The 21,118-nt window shown below is 47.1% G+C and overlaps 1 protein-coding gene across 2 annotated transcripts in view; it reads right to left on the bottom strand.

Annotated features, from left to right (window-relative positions):
- LRRK1 (leucine rich repeat kinase 1) overlaps positions 1-21,118 on the bottom strand; it is a 73,176-nt gene that overhangs the window by 2,557 nt on the left and 49,501 nt on the right. For both annotated transcript variants that reach the window (XM_086848832.1, XM_023933836.2), the window contains 13 exons: positions 19,627-19,798; positions 18,085-18,248; positions 16,792-16,931; positions 15,211-15,460; positions 13,623-13,789; positions 12,360-12,557; positions 11,438-11,715; positions 11,068-11,262; positions 10,146-10,297; positions 8,464-8,581; positions 7,153-7,269; positions 1,328-2,163; positions 637-738 (listed from right to left, as the gene is read on the bottom strand). In XM_086848832.1, the coding sequence (XP_086704958.1) occupies positions 637-738; positions 1,328-2,163; positions 7,153-7,269; positions 8,464-8,581; positions 10,146-10,297; positions 11,068-11,262; positions 11,438-11,715; positions 12,360-12,557; positions 13,623-13,789; positions 15,211-15,460; positions 16,792-16,931; positions 18,085-18,248; positions 19,627-19,798 (2,889 nt within the window). The remainder of the gene's footprint in view (positions 1-636; positions 739-1,327; positions 2,164-7,152; positions 7,270-8,463; positions 8,582-10,145; positions 10,298-11,067; positions 11,263-11,437; positions 11,716-12,359; positions 12,558-13,622; positions 13,790-15,210; positions 15,461-16,791; positions 16,932-18,084; positions 18,249-19,626; positions 19,799-21,118) is intronic.

Consider the following 21,118-nt stretch of genomic DNA (forward strand, 5'->3'; position numbering starts at 1 on the left):
AATAGTACAATCCCAGACCGGTATTTAAGTGATCAGCAGGAACACCCCCACCTCTCCAGCAGCTATTTATTCCCTTGGACTCTCCTTCGCTGTATGAAACATTTTAAATTAACGTATATAACTGCTCTCCCCTGTGCTGCAGGAGCCGTCCCCCGGCCTGTCACTGCCCACAGCACAAAGGTGCTCATTTAGAGCCAGAACATCAACCTGACCCACGTGAATGCAGCCACAGACAAGCGCCGTGCTCTGCATAAATACACCTCTTGTTCTGAGCGCGGGGCCTGAGTCTGCCAAGCTGCTCTGACCTTCTGCCAGGTGCCCTCAGAGCAAAGGGAGCCAGCACCAGGCAGGATCAGGCCAGCTCCATCACATTGTGCACGGTGCTGTCTGTCATTATGGGGTGTTCAGTCTCTGTGGATTTTGCAGACCAGGCTGCAGTCACAGCGCTGCCCCGCCGCAAGAGTGTGTACACACCTTGATGTGCAACCAGCAACTCTGTGTCCTCTCACTGGGACCTCCTCAGAGGCTGCTGGAAGCAAAAAGGAAGCTCCCAAGAGCCCTGAGAGCCTGCAGAGCCTCCCTCTGCCCCCCAGCTCCCTTGTGCCCCTGGAGACTGGTGTGCCCAGTCAGCCTCACCCGCAGGGAGCCAGCTCCCCCGCCTTCAGCACCGCGATCACTCTGCCCCGCTGGGTGCCCGATTCCTTCTCCAGCCCGATAACGATGATGTCCCCTCCTCTCCTAGAAGAGAAATGAGGGAGATGTCACATCCTCAGCACTGGGGATGCTGTCAGCTGAGGAAGATCCATGCTGGATATGCATCCTCTGCTCCATGCCCACCTGCAGCCACAGGATGTCTTGCAGGGGAGGGGACACCGTGATGCCACAGGGGCATCCTGAATCCAGTGATGATGATCACTGTGAGAGATCCTGTGACAAGCAAAATCAGCTTCCCAGAGGTTCCCATCAGCTCCACAGGAGGCAGCAGGACTTGCCAGGGCTGTGTCCAAGCAAGGAGGCTGCCTGCTGCTCTTTGTTTCCTCAGTAGCTGGGGAAACACAGCTTGGAGTCTGACCACCCCCTTCTCATTCTGCTGAAACCAACTCAGCAAGGCCTTCCACGTGGCCTTCTGCTCAACACCACGTACTTTCAAAAGGCGTAGAAAATCCATGTTCCACTATACTGGGAACAGAATTTCTTAATGGCAACTTGACTTTCTGGCCAGGTGAATCCTACTGGGAATGCAAAAGCTGCTGAATTAGCCTCAGTTAATCTCATGTTCAGCCAGGAGGGATTTTGACTAAGTTGCTTGGGTAAGTGACCCACTTACCTGGGGATCCAGATGAGGTCTTTTACGGGAAGAATCTTGACTGCTTGAAGATGCTCCGTGTTGTCACCTGCAGGTGAAGCATCGTGATCCAGGGAAGCCTTCAGCTCGTGGAATTTCTCAGACTCACCAAAATCTGTGGAGAAGGGTGCACTGGAGGAGCTCATGGGCGAGCTGGGCAGGCTGGAGGGGCAGTGGGTTACCGCACTGGGAGGCGAGGAGGAGTAAGAAGACACAGAGCAGTAATCTGTGAGCGAGTCCTGGTGGTTCAGGATCTGGGTGCCCACGTCTGGGCTGTACACGATGCTCATGTCCCCCGGAGGGTCACTCTCCATCGCCCTGTGGCTGATGGGGGCTGTGGCTGGGATGGCAGCCGAGGGCTGCTGGATGGTGAACATGTCTCTGAGGGGGCTGCAGTCCCCGCAGAAGTAGCGTGCGCAGAGCTGGTAGCTGGTGGCGTGGTACATCACCAGGAAGTTGCTTTTATCATCCAGACACCAGACCACCTCCTCCCCGTGGCACTCGGAGTTGCAGGCGATGGATGTGATGAGGGAGGGCGGGCTGAAGGGCTCCAGCCTCCTGCTGATCTCCATGGAGGCGCAGTCGATGATGAGGATGCCGGGGCCGTTGCTGTACCACACCTCGGCCCCGCTGTTGGTGACCTCCATGGCCCTCACTGGGTACGGGTTCTGCCGCGGGTCATCGTCGGAGATGTTGAATTTGGACCTGTTTGCTGTGTGGGAGCACAGGTAGGAGCAGTTGTCCCCTGGCAGGCCCTGGGACACTGAAAACACAGCTACGAGTCCATCTGACAAGCCAGCCAGCACCACATATGAGTTCTGCAAGAAACAGAGAAAAAAATCATGGAATTATAGAATGGTTGGGCTGGAAAGAACCTGAATGATCATCTCATTCCATCCCTCTGCCATGGGCAGGGACACCTTCCACTAGACCAGGTTGCCCTTGAACACCTCCAGGGATAGGGAGTCCACAACCTCTCTGTGCCAGGACCTTACCACCCTCACAGAAAAGAATTTTTTCCTATTTCTTTACTTCTCTATAACAGAAGAGCTTTCAATCCCAGACGCTCTGCCTGCTTCACACATTCTGCAAGAACACCAGTAACTTACCCCAAAACAGCAATAACAGCAGCATAAAACAAAGTCACTCCCTAGAAGCTGCTGCAGAGCCACACTCCTTTCACCCAGTATTACCTCTCTCTTTACTGGCAAGGGCAGACCTGGCAGCCTGCCCTGAAGGTTAACAAATTCAAGCTGGAGTATGTTCAGAGACAGCCATCATGATCCTAAGGAATCCAGCTGTAGAAACCCGGCTCACTTCCAAAAAAGGAGTAAAGCTACTGCTATCAATGTAGGTAGGAGAACAATGGAAGAAATGCAGTAAAAATGGAGAGAGAGAGAGAGACAATATTCTCACAAACAAGAGCATCCAGTGATTGCTCCACATCCAGAGTCTGCTGCTCTGAGAGCACTGCTCCTCCCAGGGATGTGCTCAGGGTCTGGGATCCCTGGCAGCTCAGACATCCCAGCTGAGGGCACAGAAGCAGCAGCAACTCAGCAAAGCACCTGCCAAGCGCCACAAACAGTTCTGCAGGTTGGTAGAAGCCTGTCCCTAAATGTACAGATGTGCTGGATGCAGCTCCAGCTCCGTGGCCACGCATCCCTTGTGTCCCAGCGGCAGGAGCTGCTGGGAAGGCCATGGCTCAGCAACTCCTCCAGCTCATCCCACGGGGCAAAATGCTGTTAAACAGACTGGGAAATTGATCTCTTGGGAAAAAAAACTTCCCATGACCTTGGGTCTCCACCAGAAACTCCCCCATCTGTGAAGCAGATAAAACAATACTTACCTCAAAGGCCTTTCTGTTTCCTCCCTGTGGAGCAATAAATTCTAAAAAAAGACCATTTTACCCAGGACTTTTTTGCTGCCTGGACTAAGCACAGCAAACCAAACAGAACCAGACAGAGCACCACAGAATCGACACAACCTCACCCCTCTTAAGGTTCTCCACAGTGGAAAACACTGCCTTTGTCACACCCAGGGTGCCAGTGAGATGGGCTGAGGGCTCAGAGTCACCCTTTGCTGGGAATGCAAAAATTAAATTAAGGAATCCCTGTGCCCTTCCAGGGATCTTGATTCTGCCAAGCCTGGAGAATAGTTCCCAGGCTGTAAACCCACATTAAAATCAGTATCTTGACTTGCCCCAGCTATTGAGGGGCAGCTAGTGCAGGGTAAGTGTTATTTAACTGAGAGCTCTGCTTGCAAGGCTCATTGAGATCCTGGACAAAGAGACACTCTGCACACCAAGTATGAGTAAAACCATGAGAGCACTGAGCCCCTATGACTAATCCAAATCACAGCAGAATTTTACTGTAATGGGAAAAACTAGGAAAGCAAGTGGAAAGTTGTGAAATGGGGCTTGGACTAACTCAGTCCAGTCCCAATTCTCTAACCACTAATTAAAAGAAACCCCAACGACCTGCAGTGCTCAGTGCCATGTCCCTGCTGCCATGTGGATCTGGTGCAAAGGCTCCTGGAAGTGGCTTTGCCAAGGAGTTGCATCAGTAGGTTGGATCATGGCACAATGCTTTGCACAAGCTGGGTTTTGGGTTACTTTTTCTTTGGAAGGGAGTTCAATTATTTAAAACTGAATAAAACAAAGCAGAACAGCCCACATTTCTCTGGTAAAAAATGGTCCAACTTTTTCAGTCTGAAGGACCCCGCACAAGAGGCATTTCTTACTAGAAATGGAAAAACTAAATTGAGATGGGAACATCAGATATTAACTGTAATGTGGGCATGTCAACTTGAACTGCTCCCAGCATGACACAGGACACGATTAAAATCTTCAGAAATTATAATTTTGTCTCATTTGATTTGATAATGCTGAATTATCCAAGCATAGTCTTCACAAAAAATTATTTTGAATTCCTTGATTAGTGTCAGCTACTACAGTATAAAATCCCTATTCCCTTCTGGGTTCCACGGGCCAAATTTTGTTGGCACTGAGCAGTGAGCACCATAACCAGGCAGAGGTGGGTCAGGGAACCCCTCCTGGTGTTACCAGTAATGCCAGTGCCAAATCCTGGCTTGTCTGGGATGGAAAAACAGTGGAAGCAAATTTGGAAGATACTTTTTCCATTGGGGCATTTATTCCTCTCTGTCTTGGCTATCAGGACCTGTTTCTGTCCAGCCACTGTTATCTCTCAGAGAGATAAGAAACAAGGAGTAGGAATTCAAATGCTGAGAAATGCCCTCACCCTGCCATCCCTCACATGACTGAGGTGAGGGAGTGACCAATTCTCCAGAAGACCATGTCAAAAACCACCTCCCCACAGATACCATTGACTTGCCAGATTTCATCCAGTGCCTGTGAGGCAAAACTCCCCTGATCAGGGTATTCCAGCAGTGACCAAAGGCAGGCAGGGCTGCAGCCTCCAGAAACCTTAAGTAACTTTCTCAGAATTCATTTTCAACATTTGGGCTCCACGAAGAGCCAACAAAAACACCCAGCAACAAAACTGCATTTGAAGGCCCTGTGCTGCCAGCAGCCCCGCCGTGCCAGGAGGAAGGCCCCGAGCGGGGCCGTGCCGGGCTGCGATGTGCGGGGATGAGCCGGCTCCAGACGTCCTGTCCTGCTGCCAGCACGTCAGGAATAATGGCAAAAAATGCCACACCAGGGCCTGGTCACCTCCTCCTCTCATCCCCACAGAGTCTGGCAGTGCTGGCTGCAGCCTTTAAATGCAGCTTTTGTTTCCATGTGTTCCAGGTTTCTGTGCGAGGCCAAAGATTTGCACCCATTCACGTTTCTCTCTCCCTCCACATCTCTTTGTAAGAAAGTTACAAACCAAGGCAGAACGTGTCTTAGTTTGCCCTTTTCAACCTGCTCATTTGCTAATTTGTTTTCTTTTTCCTTCTGGAAATTGTGTTGTTTACCAAAAGAATCATCCTGGTGACAAAAAGCATGCAACAAAAAGCTTAAATTGTACAAGACTTTTCCTTGGCGGGTGAGTTTCAGATTCTGGGCCCCTCTCGCTTGCTTTCAAATTTCCATGATGCTTCCTTTGGATGAGAAACCAAGTTTTGGAAACTATTTCTTTTGGATCAGCCTTCCCAAGGCAGTCGTAAAGAATTCCCCTTCCCAGCAACATCCCTCGGCAATTCTCTGACTAAAAGTTACCTCACATCTCACCAGCTAAAGGCTTTCTTCCCAGGGAAATGCAATTCTCTTCTCCACTGGACAGCAATGACTGTGATAACTCTGACAGAGCTTGCTGGCCAGGCAGTGAGTGTGACAAGTGTAAGCTTTCCACATAGGTTTTTTGGAAGAACTGGCTGGTTTAATTCTTGCCAGCCTGGTCTGCACATCCCCAGACTGCTGCTCTGGCCATTTCACTGCCAAACTCATTCATAGAAAGGAGAGAGGAAAAAGTAAGTCCAATAAACTAAGAAGGAGTGAGCTGAAGGGAGGTGGATTTCTGGAAGGTTGGGTAGGGTCGGGGGAGGAAGGGAGGTGTCTAGACTCAATATTGCTATTGTAGAGCCTGGCATTATTTATGACATTTTCTAGGCAAGCCACAAACTGGAAATAGAAACCAGGAGACATAAAGCCACTTGTAACCCCTGAGGAATGGCTTTGCAAGCTGTGTGACAGTGGAAAAGCTGAAAGCAAAAGACTCCTTCGACTGTCCTGGATGGAACCTCAGGCAGCATGAAAAAGAAATTTGCCCTACACATCAGAAATGAAACTCCACAGCTGACAAACGCTGCAGGTCCGGGAGCCAAGGAAAGCCAACAGATGCAGAGAAATCCAGCCCTGTGCCAACTTCACATCGATGCCCTACTTTAGTGCTTCTTACACCATGTTTGGAAGTGCAGCAGCACACCTTACACAAACCATCTGTCTCAGATCCAGTCCAAGCAGCAATCCCAGCAGACGAGCCAGAAATGGACAGTGGCTCAGGACAGGCCTGGTATAAACCAGCAGCTCCGAGAGCTGCCCCGTGCTGAGCTCTCAGACACATCCCAGTCTGCTGGCATTTGCAAAGACTACACAGCTAGCAGTAATGTTGGAACATAATTATATGTTTTCACTTGAGGTGGCTGTAAGCAAACCGGAGGTAATTTAGCTCGAAAACAGTTTTTATACATCTCCCAAGACTTGCCCGCAATAGGCACTCAGGTCAGATTTCTCCTGCCAGAAACGGGATGCTGGCAATTCCAGGGCTAGGCAGATAACATATAACTTGTTTTAATGCCCATAAGAGTAATTATTTGTGTTACCCATAAGAGCATTCCCCAAAACAGCTGTATTATCTAAGTGTTCTCATTCAAAATCAAAGTAGGAGTGTGGCTGGGCCTAGATAACATTTAAGGATGACTGTGCACACAAATGACAGCACACAGCCCAGGAAAACAGTGGGTACAAGAGGCCACATATACCCACCTCCTGCATTAGCACTTAACAAATCTCTATTCTAATTATTGCTTCATGTCTTCTCTACTTTGCTTAATCAACCTAAACTTGTGTTCCAGTGAAGTGGAAACGCAGCTGGAAAACTTCCTTGCCGAGGAATTTGATCTGTTTTGACTATTTTCCCAGCAGGCTTGGAAGTGCCAGCTTCAATGCCCTGACTCAGGTTCCTGCCCACCCCTCTGTCCTCTGGCAGGGCAGAAAGACCTGGAAACCTTCTCCTTGCAGTGCCAAAATGTTCCTGGCCATTCCAAAGTCCTTCAGCACCAGCTGAGTGTGGCAGCTTGGCTCAGCAGCAGTCTCACTTGTGCCCCTTTTCCTTTGGGTTGTTCCTTACCCTTTTGACAAGAGGCATCACTAGGAAGCAGCTCACAGTGGCAGGAGTGTCTAAACCCTTCAGTGGAGTCTTTAGGGGACACATGCCCTGCAATCCATACACAGAGATCTTCTGGTCCTGTGAAAGAGCACATAAAGTTCTATAAATGCAATACACCTCCTTGCTTTTCATATCTTGATATTTGAGCAAGAGCTATTTGGTTCCAAAACTGGATTTTATTTGTATTTATTGATATCCAAAGAGTGAATTTCTGTTCTCCATGGTGAGCCTTTGGTGTGCGTGTTGAAAGCAGGTGTTGCATTACCCAGAATGGGCAGTGGACAATATATGCATTATCTAAAAGTCACCAAAAATCACCAGTGCAGGGGTTTTATCACCACATCCAAAAGCAGCATCTGACAACCCTGAATGCAAAAATCCCAAACAACTGAAGCAGGTTGTATGTTATTTGGCATTAATCTGTCCATTCAAGGGACATTATATTTTATATGGAATTACACCTGCCCCACACCTCCTAAATTTACTAGATTCACCGAAAGCACCCAGTTTGGGAACCAGCAACATTTTGAGTTTTACCTCTATTTGAGAACAGAAAAAGTCAAAATATCTTATTTTCTTATGGGGAGAAAAAAGTTTCTATACTCACAGCCTCCATGCCAGGGCAGAGTGAAATAGCCAACACAAATTATTTACTCAGTGAGCATGGCCTTTTTTTCCCCCACTCCAAAACACTGAACTTTAGGTACATTTAATTTTTTTGTCTGTTTTTCCTTTTTTTTTTTGTGAAATGATTGTGTCAGAACTGGCTTACACTTAACAGCCCCTTTTTGATGGGTGGGCAGGGGCTCTGGGGAATAAATCAGCCACAGTCTTTGGCTCTTATCTTTTTAGCTGCAATTTTCCACAGCAAACACAAAACTTGGGTACCCATTTCCCACCAACATTCAATTCCCTCGGGCCTTTTTCAAATCTCCACCCTTAAATGCATGTTTTCTGTCCCTGCCTCCCTTTATCACCCACAGATAAGGACATTTCCCAGATGAACCCCTGGCTACAGATTGCTCCAACCCAGAGTTTCCCCTCGGAAAGCCGAGGTTCCCACGATCACTCTGGGCTCTGGGAGGCACAGTCTGGATCTGTGTGTCAGGTAGAAACAAAACACCTGGAGACAGCAGATGCAAAGTCACGCTGCTCATCTGAGACGCCCTTTGTCTCACACACTTTTGGCTTTACTAATTTAACAGGCTCTTTCTCTTCGTTTGTGCCTCCCCTAACGAGGCCCCTCTCAAGGGGGGCACAGGCAATGCTCACCTCTGTGGCTGCCCACAGGGCATTCTGAAATTTGAGTTGGCAGCACAGCTTCATTCCTGGGCAGCTCATCCTCTGCACTTCCATGACTCCTTTCTCCAGGTTCACCACTGTGTAGTTCCTGAAACGAGCAAGCAACAATTTAATACAGCCAACATTCCTCCTGCATGGGGCCGAGGGACTTGGGGCACTTGTGGCCAAGCCACAACACATCTGCCCAGATGTGGATGATGCTGCAAGGATCTACACCCCTCCAAACTGTAAATCCCTCATTGGAAAGGAAAAGAAAGATGTGTCACAGCTCTTTCTCAGGGGCAGATGTGCAATTGCTTCTGTTCTGCTTCTTCTTCTGAAGATTTACACCCGGTCCTCTGACTTTGCACAGGGTTAGGAGGACATATGTGGTCTGTTCCTGTAACTGAGCTGTGAGACAAACAGCTCCAGCTGAACAGCAGTAATTAATAGCTGGGAAGTCTCAGCCCATCTTGCCCATTAGGTTCTCAAGGGAATATCTGGTCTCCAAGTTCACTGCCTAGTTATTATCTGGCTTCATTATTATTCCAGTACATAAATAGAGGAGCATGATTCTACAGAGCAAAGATCTGTAACCTAATAAAACTATTTATAAATATGACTAATTAATAGTTTTTTGTAGCTAAAAGGATTTTGTTTGTTTGGGGAAGTTTATTGGGTTTGGATGTTTGAACAATAACTGGATATTCACAAGCACATCTGTGAGTCCCAGATGTTTTACCAACTGTGGCACAAGCAATTACACATCCTGAAATCTGTCACATGTGAGTAACTTGTTATATTGTCCAGTCAGGAAGCAGATTCACTGAGATATATTGCTGTGAATATTTGGACATCATCCATGTATTCAAAATACATCTGGGAGTGCCATGTGCTTCACCAGTTAAACAGGAAAAGTTACACTGCCTGCACTGAACAACTGACCAGGGACCACAAATGGCAAAGCACATAGTTCAGCAACAAATCTCATGCTTTTCCCATTAGCTTAATGGTTACAAATAATGAACACATTAATATAAAATTCAGATCAGTTTGTGAATGTTTCCAAATAAGACTGAGGCTATAAAAATCAGCAGCATCCATAAAAATGAACCTAACTAGCCGCAGGTCACATGTGGCTGAGCAAAATGCCATCATCTCAGTCACAATTTAATAACATTTTAAGCACATGCCTTCAGTCCAGAGCACATTTTACTGGCAGTGCACACTTGGATGCACACACAGCTCCAGGCATGTGGTTAACTCCCGATGATTGCAATAGGATTTAAGCATGTGCTTAATTGCTTTGCAGAAGAGAGATAGAACTGCAGCCTCAATTAGGAAAGGTTTAGTGTTAAATGGCCTCATTAGGAAAGGCAGAACACGTCTGTTCTCATGTGCAAATGCTTCATCCTGTGTGTGTGAATCATTACACTGCCCTAATCTTCTCCTCATATTAACTGAAGCAGAGTTAAGCTCATTAAATATCCTTTATAAAGCAACCACTGTTCCCAATTAAAAGAGTTTGGGAAAACAGTGTTCACCGTATTCTTGGCGTTCATCCAAGTTCACTTTCACCTTCTTTACCTCCCTCCCAGAGCCAGAAGAGAAGATGCTGAAGGATTTTTTACTTAAAAAGAAGAAAAAGAAATTGCTAGTGTGAGCCTTCTCACCTGGTGTCCTCCTTCCCATCCCAGAACACCACCGTGTACTCCTGCCCCGGGGAGCAGAAGAAGGAAGATTGCTTCCCACAGGGCAGCAGGTACATAAACGTGGCAAAGGTTGGATCTTTCATCTGCCCAACCACGGAGATGGCCAGGGGACGCTGACGGGGAAGGAAAAGAGAAAGACACATCACACAAGATGAAATAGGAGAACCATAATAAACAGGAGGTTCAACAAGGCCAAGCACAAGGTCCTGCCCCTGGATCAGAGCAATCCCAAGCACCAGCACAGGCTGGCTGTCCCTGGAACTGGATTATATTTAAGGTTCCTTCCAACCCAAACCATTTTCAGATTCTGTGATTATTTATTAAAGCTTGGAGCTTGGTCTGTCATTCTCTTGCACATTTTACTGATTCATTTCTTCAGGTTTACGAATTTTGGAAGCTGACTCATTGTATCACAGTGTGTAGATGTTTGAGAGTCAGGCTGACCTTTGTTTGAAAGACAGCAGCTCTAAAACACCAATTGAAATTAATAAAGAATGTAACGCAGCATAATCCTTTTCTTGCACTTTGAAGCTTTTTCTTCCTCACACCTCCTTTTATAATCTTGGGGATTTTGAACTCTTCGTAGTTGCACTCACAGCACGACACTGGAGCTGTTTCTAGAAATTATGGGTACTGTCTTGCCCTGGTGAAATCAGCAGCCTAACTGCCATTGACATCAAGGGACCTTCAAGTCAGATGTCTAAGACCACAAATCTGTCATCATTTCATTCATAAAACTCTCATTTAAGTCAACAGAAGTTTTGGGCCAAATCAGCAGGAGGGGTAAACGGGCAATGGAGCAGCTGAGCCACACCAGGAGCAAGCTCAGCCCTCCTGCACAAAGAGAACAGCCAGGTCAGAGAACAGGAGCGTGGTCTCGTACCTTTTCTGGCTTAGTGTCCCAACACTCCATCATGAGTGCCTGCATCCTGTAGAGCTGCACCTCCTCGGGCTGCCCGAGGACAGGACGGATCCCTTTGGACAGTTTCTTTGCAATTTGGAGCTGGTGGTGTCCCAGCACAGGCCTCTGCCCAGACAGCAGCTCGTACAGGACCATCCCATAGGAGAACATGTCCACCTAGAGCCAGAAACAGGGAAAATCAGGGCAAGGCTCCATTGATGGGTGGAGAGGAGAGCAAGGAAGGCCACAGTGGGAGCACCACCCCCACGCACGGATAAGGGAATTGAGCTATGGGATGGTGCCAGCACCCTGCTGCCATCACAGGGCTGCCTCACAGACTCTCCCCAGTCACCTTCTCGTCGTAGACGATGCGGGGCCGGATCTCGGGGGCCTGGTAGCCCGGCGTGCCCTCCACGCCCAGCGCGCCCTCGTGGAACGACTGCCGGGAGATGCCATAGTCGGAGAGCTTGATGTTGATGTGCTCCCTGACGTCCAGGGACCACACCAAAATGTTGTCCGACTTGAGGTCGCAGAAGATGATGTTCTTCTTGTGCAGGTAGGCCAGGCCTGTGGCGATCTGGTAGGCTATTTTGTGTGTCAGCATGTGTCCCAGCGGCACAAAGGAGGACCCTGGCACAAAGGAACAGCTCGTCTCTAGCTCCTGTAATTGCCATAACTGCTTCTTCTTCCCCCTCTCTCCTTTTAAACTCCAGAGCAATAACTGACAACATTTTGAAACATCACTCAATGCCACCATTTGAAATGACACTGTTTATGTTACTATATGTATCTGACAGTCCTATTAGTTTCTTTTTTTAAATCCTTTCACTTCTAGGCTGCTAAATCTTCTGGTGGAAATTAGTGTTTGACTGAAAGTTGACATGAAGCCAAGGTGCCAAGAGGGTCAGATGGCCTCAACTTATCTTGGAATTAGTGTTGTTCATTTGACAATGACAGCAATACAGATAATTATGAGATAACTTAGAGTACCAGACATCCATCTGCAGGGGGAAAAACACAGCACCATCCATGCAGCACTGAAGACAGATATTAATTTGCAGAGAAATTGAAAATCCAGGTCTCCAATGTAGTTTTGAGAATCCTGAGCATCAATTTTTACTAGGTTCCCAAAAGCACAATATAAGAACAATTCCATCCCTCCCACTTCCCTTAGTCTGGAAAAAAGGAAATCCCCTCTAGCAAATCAAGGAGTAATTTAAACACCGCTGACCATTTGTCACTGGGACAGGAGTGGAGGGAGAGGCTGGTGTTACCTTTGGAGTTCTCAGACAGGACGGTGGTGAGGCTGCCCAGCGGGGCCAGCTCCAGGGCGAAGCAGAGCGGGTGGATGCTGATGCCGATGAGGGACACGATGCAGGGGTGCTGCAGGGAGTGCAGCATGCTGGCTTCCTGACGGAACTCCGAGAAGTTCTTCATGGCATCCATGGCCCGCAGGTGCTTCAGCATGGTATCTGCCAAGACACACAACCCCCTTGCCACTGCCCAGCTCAGGAAACGAGTCACAAACTCCTTGGGAGGTGATCACTGAGCAAGGGCTGCAGGAGCAAGGCAGCTGGTGGGATTATGTCAACAGCAAGGCTTTAAGTTGAATCCTTATGCTGATGCATGAGCCACTAAGAGACACTGGCTGTAAGCAGGATATATCTGGTGCCTCAGGAAGCCAGAGCTCCCTTGGTCCTTGAACAGCAGGCTCAGGTGTGTCTGGCACATGCTGTTCCCACATATCCCCTGTATGACTTTGGAAAACTCGTGCTGTGCTTCTCCCAGCAGGGACTCTGTGTAGATGGCACGCTGCAGACCCTTTGCTGCACAGTTTCCCAGTTCCTACAGTTTCCCAGCTTCCCTGCCAGAAGAGAGACCCATCACAGTAATGGTCCTGCTGCCACAGCCCAGCACAGGCTGCTCGGGCAGGTCAGCTCTTCCCGGAGGTTATTTGTCACTGGGACAGCAGCTGGCCTCCTCCACAGCTCAGGGATTCACCACATCCTCCCCTGACAAAAACGAGGAATGTGAGGCACTTTTCCCTTTCCTCTGTCCACGGACTGAGGCTCTGCTGGAAACCTGGGCTCCACAGGCGAGCCCATCCCTACCTGGAGAAACTGGTGGGCTCAGAAGGATTCCCAGTTTGATTTCTCCAGCTGCTGGCACAGAGCGGGTAAAACACTGCTTCAGAGGTGGAGACCTCAGTGCAAACCCAACAAACTCACACTTCTCATGGCCAAATAGCATGGGAACAGGAGTTGAAATCTCACCTCCCATCCCAATCAAGGGCTCTGCCTTGGCACCCTATAAATCCAACCTCTGATGTGCAGGAGAGAAGCCTCCTGCAGTGCCAGTGACATTCATCACTGCAAGTGCTCATGAAGAACTCTCAGATGCATCCTCCTCCTCCATTGAAACCCATCTATTTCCATGCTTTGTTTAATCAGGTGCTGTCAGCACTTTGCAAACTCTTTGGCCTTGGGATCCCAGACTGCAGATTCCCAGATTCCTGGCACCAAATCTATGCACTGTACCTGCAGCTGAAGTGGGAGAACCTTTGCATTTTTTAATCTGAAATCTCTTCACAGCCACTGGTTTTCCTTGGTATCGTGCCCGATATATAACAGTTCCACTTCCACCCTGGCCAAGAACGTTGTTTTCATTTTCACTGCATTCCAGTTTGCTATTTTCCAGGAACAGTCTGCCAAACAGAAATTGGGGGGTTTTAATTAAAGTTTCAAAGACATTGTAAATTCACGTTTTTTTATGTGATTTCCATTTTCACAAATGCCTAATTTTCACAAATTGCCTTATCTACCGAGAGGACTGGGTCACCTAAACTACCTTGGTCATTTCAGTGCACTCCATGCTGGCTCACGTTGTACAACAGATTTCTAACAGAAAAAAGTGATTTGAGCAGAGAAGCACAAAAGGCTTTTTACTAATTTACCCCACAAGAATCAAACAGCACATAAGCTCCTTTTTCCAAGCAGATGACACAGGTACTGGTTCTTGCACTATTTATCTATATTAAAGATTTTTTTTTTTATTGCTTCATTTACCTCCTGTTCCTCATTTTTCCACCGAGGCAGGACAGGATGTTTATGAACAGCCCCACACTCTGAAACCTGATTATTCAAATCAGCTTAGTGTTCCCAGGCTGCAATTCATCATTTCCCCACTCTCCCAGAGACTACTTTTACAGCTGTTCACACTTCAAACATCTCCACTCGCCTCGCACCCGCCAAATAAATCTGCAGGAGATAACAGTGTGAGGAGGCTGGTGTGACAAGCTGATGGGGTGTTTGGCCAGAAAAATGACCCCAACAAAGCAACAGAGGCCAGTGAGAGCACAGAGAGCTCTGAGAGCAGCCAAAAGGACAGTCTGGTCTAGAGGTCTCGTGATTCTGCACTGGGCACTCAAAGGTTTGAGAAAGCAGGAGCCAAAGGGGACATTGCTCTCCTGTCCTGCCTGCTCTCAGGTCTCCTGCTCTGCACACTGAGTAATAAGGGGTGTAAGACTGAGCCCATCTGGGAATGCAGTTAAGCAGCTTAAAGATTTGGCAGTGCTGCAATGGGTAGGGAAGAGCTCCTTCAGCTGTTCAGGGCTGCCACACACCCAACACATCCAGCAGCCCTCAGCCGAGGAGCCCCAGCTCAGTGTGAGTCCTGTGGTGTCCATAAACTCACTCACCTACAAGCCCTTACAAAATTAAGGCCATTTCAGTGCCAATCTTGTGATGCAGCAGCACTTCCTTTTTGTTTTGCCACATTAAAAATCTCCTTTTGTGGGTATCCCAGAAAGGCTCCAAACACAGAAAGTACTGGCCAGAGTTCTGGGCAATGCAGGACAGCTGTGGCTTTAAAAAGGGACTTTCACATTGCACCACAGTGATCTCAAAGGACCCCTGGTGTGATGACTCGGTCAGCACACAGCTATTGTCTAAGCAAGCTGCTGAACACCAGGGGTGCAGCTCAGGGTGAACTGCCAGAGCATGGATTGAGAGCAGATGGATTTGTTTCTGTGGTCAGTACGTCCCTCTAGCAGTGGCAGCTTAGGAAAAGGGCCTAACCGAATCACACAGGTGCACTGAAACCCAATCAAAGGCTGTCACATGTTACCTGGCAGGAAAATCAGTCATGAAAAGCTCTGGGACCAGCTCTTGGAGAGACACGGGGATGTCAGGGTGGTTAGGACACGTGATGTAGTCCAGTTCGATGGCAGTCAGGACACAATCCTCCATGTTGAAGTACTGCACATCCTCCGCCCTCTCGCCGCCCTCGCCCTGCTCCGGCCTGGCAGCTCCACAGATGTGGCAGGGCACATACTGCTCCATCAGCAACGTGCCATCACTCTCCGTGGCTGTCAGGGCTTCAAAGAGAGCAAACAAACAGGAAACAACATCGTTCACACCGCTGAGAAGGAACAACAGCTCCAAGAGCATTCCAGTGTCTGCAGCACGGCCTGGATCTGCTGGCTGGAAAGGGTTCTGTTCACACAGCAGCAGTTTGCTGCAGGGTATTGACTGGAATAGAAAACTGCTCTGCAAAGTGTACAGGGACAGTGCTGGGGAGACAGGACTGTGGCTATAACCCAACTTTCACCTGCTCTGGTCACAGGTAATACACAGGCTTGTGAGGCAAATGTACTCAGGACCAGCAAATATTAGATGTGAATAAAGCATTGGAGAGACCCTGCTACTTGCTGAGTGTCTCTGTCTCCTCCCAGACTGCAAACTGCCAGATGGCTTGAGGTGGGAATGGGGTTGGGAGCAGGCTGGCAACACAGGTCCTGTGGGCTCCCTCATGGGCTGAATGTTCAGGGGAAATGTGGATTCTACCATGATTAAGCTTTTGGGAGGTTCACACTTTTCCCATAACTCCAGGGAGATTTTGTGGTGACAGGCTCTGATAAATGCCCACAATTAGTCAGGGTTAACACAGCCTTTGAAGTTGTGGCTCTTCTCAAGCTTCACTGATTAACTTTAGCATTATTTTAATCCAAAGGCAAATGTTCTTTCATCTTCAGAACATGTAGAACGTGAGTATGTGAGAGTGCACCACTGTTTCCTTCACAGAGCCTCCAATTAAAAGACTTTGGCTCTGCTTTCTAGACCAGGGTAGGACAACAAAGAGCACTTCAGATTTTTGTTTTGGTTTCAAACAAAGTGTATTGGGGTTGCAAACAGCCTGCTGGGTAACAGCAGGATCTGTGCTGAGCACAGGAAAAGCAGCTGCAGGAGTCAAGGAAGTTACCTTGGCATGGAGTCCTTGGTACCATATTCACTCATGCCTCTCACATCAGAATTTTTTAACTCATAGAAAGTTAGAAATGATGGGAAAATCCTCGCCCCAGCTGATGCCCAAATGTATTTAAGGGACAGCACCAAGCAGTCTGGGCCAAATCCTGCCCCTGCTATGAGCATTGGATGGAGTCTTCTTGAACAGGTCCTGTTTGAACTGTAATGTTTCACCTGTGCTGCTCTGACAGACTGGAAGACACAATGTCTAGACCAGTGTTGGCAACTAATCTTGATCTGTCTGCAGGTTTATTAGCTTTTATCAAATGTTATTGGCTTGAGACTGTCAGAACCTGAGGGGTCTTCAATTAACACACAATATTGTGCACCTGGACAGCTCTGTCAAAGAACCCTCTGTTGAAAAGACATAACACTGCACAGAAAATTACAGTTGTTCTCTTACCAGGGAACCACTGATCTATCAAAGAGTTGACATGATCCGTGATGAATGCCATGGCTGAAAAGTCTCTCACTTCTGACTGGGAAATTATTTTAATCCCACCACTTTTTTTCTTTTTCCAGTTCACATCAGAAGACTCGACGCTGTGTGAGAAAGCCAAAAGACAGACCTGTGAAGCTTTTCTGAATATCAGTGTCAACAAACTTTCTTTCTGGCAGGAAACCTGAGTTACATAATAACACACAGTCCATGAGTCATCGAAACACAAAGCCATCTAGCTTGGAGGGGTGATATTCAACTAGGTCTGTTTTGAAAATGACTTTCAGAAGAGAATTCTTGCACAGAAGTGCCAGTTCCTCACAAAGGGTAAGTGCTATAGAAGGTCAGGCCCAGGGAAAACTGTGGCCTAAGTGAGTTGAGTATGATGGAGAGTTTTGACAGAAATGCCCTATACAGAATGATGGAAGGTTGGGAGTTGAAAAATAAGTAATAAAATTCCAGTGGAATAATAATGGTATTTCCAGAAACCATTAGGAAAAGTTTATGAACATCATTTTTGCACATTTCCTATCGAAGTGTAACTCACAGAAATACATAGGGAGGTGACAGCATGACCACTACCATGGTCCAGAATTCAGTATTGCAGCCTGTGGTTTGCTGTGTCTGGACTCAGGTCTCTACTGAGCTTGGAAAGTTGGGAAGTTCACTGTTTCCTTCTGGCCTCCAACCATGCAACAGCACCAATGGTTCCTCCCTGTCTTGCCAGGGAATGAAGGAGCAAAAGCCTTAAATGTCTGCATTTGTAAAACATGGACAGAAGGTTTTCCCCAGGCTTGCAGCCAGCAGACATTCTGCCTTGGCCAGGTTGAGGCACTTGCCCACAGTCCCTGCTGCACAGAAGCACCTCCATTGACCTGGATTACTGCCATGCAATGGTGAAGTTTTAGGATTTAGTGGAAAACTCATTGAGGTAAGGAAATCTTTGCATGTGAAAATGCACGATTTTAAGCTGCCAGAGCCCCACTCTGAATTTCACTTTCTGTTCTCAGGCCTCTTTCAATTTGTGGCTGCAATAACAGATAAGGTTGATAAATTCAGACCTGCCAAATAATCAGTTATTCATCATTTTTGTCAGCAGTTGTTACCAGATGAGTTATGTCCATTAGAAAAGCCTCCTCTTCTCCTGATGAGTGAGCACATAGTCTGGGTCAGGCCCATTCATCTCCATTCAGCTGATGTGTTTCATACACTCTATTAGTCCCCTGTCACACATGCTGCATTATGAACACAAATTACCTAAGATAGCCTCCATCAAAGGTAACGAACAGACCTTCCTGCCAGTAAACAGTGTGAGTCCTTTTGACTCGGAATGTGCTGCAGCGGTTCCTTTGGGTGCCTGTGAAGCTGTAGATGGTCACCTTTTTGTTTCTTGTCTTGGTGTTCTTCTTGTTTTCAAAGAGCTGAAACAAGCAGAAAAGCATGAAAATCGTTAAACTGCTGCAGTTTCTCATAAGAATGTTGTAATCAAGCAAGAAAGTGATTTCTTTTTTTGGCTTTCACAGGTGCTGTTGTACCTTTTCCCGTAAAAAGTGACTTATGCTCATAAAAAATTTTGCAATGGAATGGAAATACACATGGTAAAATTTACTTTTCCACACTGGAAATCTTCTTCATGCCATTCAAAAAAGAACAATTTCATATTACTGCACAAAACTAATTCTATAACTGTGACATTTGCCGTATTTATTCTGCATTCACAGAAGTCCTATAAACCGAAAGTACTAAATGTTCTAGTGAATGATGAAGTCTGCCCTCAATGCAGAGAGTTAACTTTTCCACCTGTTTTAGTGGGAGGAAGATGGCTCTTCTCCAAGACACTTCAAACCAGCACTTAGAGCAAAATGTATTTCTGTTTAAAAGTTAATCTGCAGGACTCCACTGAACTCACTGTTCCAACATTTATTTGCCTGCAGACAGGTCTGACGCCTGGCATCCTTTCCATTCCCTTCATGAGGACTGGATGAAGCCCCTAGGAAAGGTGCTCTAGGATTATGTAGTGCCCAGGAGGATGCAAGCAAGGGGTTGCCAAGACAGCCCATTAAAAGAGGTAAAGTTATTACATGGTTTGAGGAGCCTGGAACACAGAGGACCTTCCAAAAACAGGTATCAAGTTTTCCATGTTCTGTACATCACTGACAGACCACGGTTTAACGGAGAGCTGCTAAGAAGATACCAGAGCAGCACTATAAATATTTTGCAGATATTTATTGCAGTTTCATACAGAAACTGCTGCAGACACGTCTGCCACAGCATCAAAATTCACTCATCTCTCAGAACCCTGCAAACACTACTTTAATGTCACTCACAGAAGTTGCACTAATGGGGTGCCTCATGAAGGCAACAGTCCTGTAATTTTCTTCCCATTTAAACCCATAGAGATTCAGATATCTGGCTTTGCTGGAGCTATTCCAGATCTCCTCTGGCAAAGCTGTGAGGGAGTCTGGCCTGGTGGAATGGTCATGGACAAGAGCCGCAGGCAGAACTCCAATTACTTGTAATTGGAAGATGCTGGAGGAACTGAGACCTTCCAGGGGATCACGTTATAAAGAGGCTGTGGAGAACTTGGGTTTTCTCCCTCAGTGCCAATTTATTGTTCTCAATGACACCTACTGTAAAAACAGAATCAGATTTTCAGTGCAGAGCCTCGTCTCTCCCTGTTTACTCAAATAATGTTACTGAGGTCTGTGACAGAAGCGAGCAGGATGTGAAGAGACATCCCACTTACACTGAAACATTTCAGCTGTCTGCTTTTGTTTGCAGACAGACACAGTAACCTACCTGGAGGTCCATCTCTGCCAGGCTAATTAACATCCGGGCTATGAACCTTTGCCAAAAGCCAACGGGGACAAAACTCATCTTGAAGACCCTCTGGACCGTGTTTGTGGTCTGGTGGCAGAGCCCGTGGATATCTAACGCCGGCTTGGTAGGGAGCAGATGAGGGAGGAGGTAGCTGAAACACATCAAGTTCAACAGCTCAGATTTTAGCTACAGCTTTTAACAGTGAGTACATTGTTACCAGATAATAGGGCAATTCAGTCTCCAAAGAGATTTTTAATGGCACAGCCTACTGCATATAAAAAAGCTTTTAGACTGAAGCGCTGCAGCAATACATGGAGAAATTAATTTACACTATGGAAGCAAGCAGAGGCAAAACAGACATTACATAATTCAGCCAGGGCTATTGGAAAGGGCTAAAATTGATGTAATGAGCATTTGTGTACTCACAAATTAAATGCATTAAAATATTAGAGTCATTAGAACAGCTGTGATGTCGGGACTCATTTTTTTGGTACTACTCTGCCCTGGTAGTAAGCAGGGAATTACAGCTGTGGAACAGGAGATCAGTGCAAAAACAACCTCCAGCAGCACAGGTTCTGTAAGCCCAGAAGGGGGGAAAAGGAGTTCCAGGCTGCAGGGACTGGGCTGCTCTGCCTCAACCCAGCCCCAGAATGAGAGCACCTCATGGGTCAGCGTGACAGGGACTCCTGCTGCTCCATCCTGCAGCTGGTGGATCCCGGCCACATCCCTGCCAAGCCCCTAAAACAAGAGCTCACTTTGCCAGGCTGTTGCCAGCAGAGACACTTGTCTAGCTCAGATTCCTCTAAAATCAGATTATTAGGTATTTTGCCCAAGTGTGAAGGAGACTTGATGTTATCCTTGTGCCTGACCAGTCAGCAGTAATGGAGTTATGCTGGTGTAGGGGACCACAACATTTTCAAATTATTTTCAGATCTCCCAGTAAGCTCAGAATATTCATTTGTCCTGATCTTTCATATTTCGGAGGTTAAATACCCTGGAACACTGCAACTGTTTTGAACATCATCAGCTTATGGCTTTCAATACTTGCCAGTAAATCTCTTGTCAGTGATACTCTTCTGTACCAAACACATCCCAGGATGCCTGTACAATCTAAAATGTTATTTGCTTATAAGCAGACACACTGCTGTTTTATCAGTGTTGAGCCTGAGAAAATGTGTTGGCATCTGGGGCTCATCGTTGACGGGCACAATGACAGCAACAAGGCACGCGGCCAAGAGACCTGACCAAAATAACACTGGCAAGGACTAAACAGAACCAGAACTAATTCTGGGTCAGAATCCACTGCTTTAAAGCCTCTCATGTTTTCTCTCTAGCAGCTGCAGCATTCTGTAAAATCTGAAATATCGGCTCAGAAAAAACAGCCATCATTAGACAACAGCTCTCTGCATATGTCCCACGTGATAACATATTACATGATCAAATTTTCTGTTCCATGAAACATCTCTGGAAT

The sequence above is a fragment of the Cyanistes caeruleus genome, chromosome 13 (assembly GCF_971803275.1).
Source record: "Cyanistes caeruleus chromosome 13, bCyaCae1.hap1.1, whole genome shotgun sequence".
NCBI lineage: Eukaryota > Metazoa > Chordata > Aves > Passeriformes > Paridae > Cyanistes > Cyanistes caeruleus.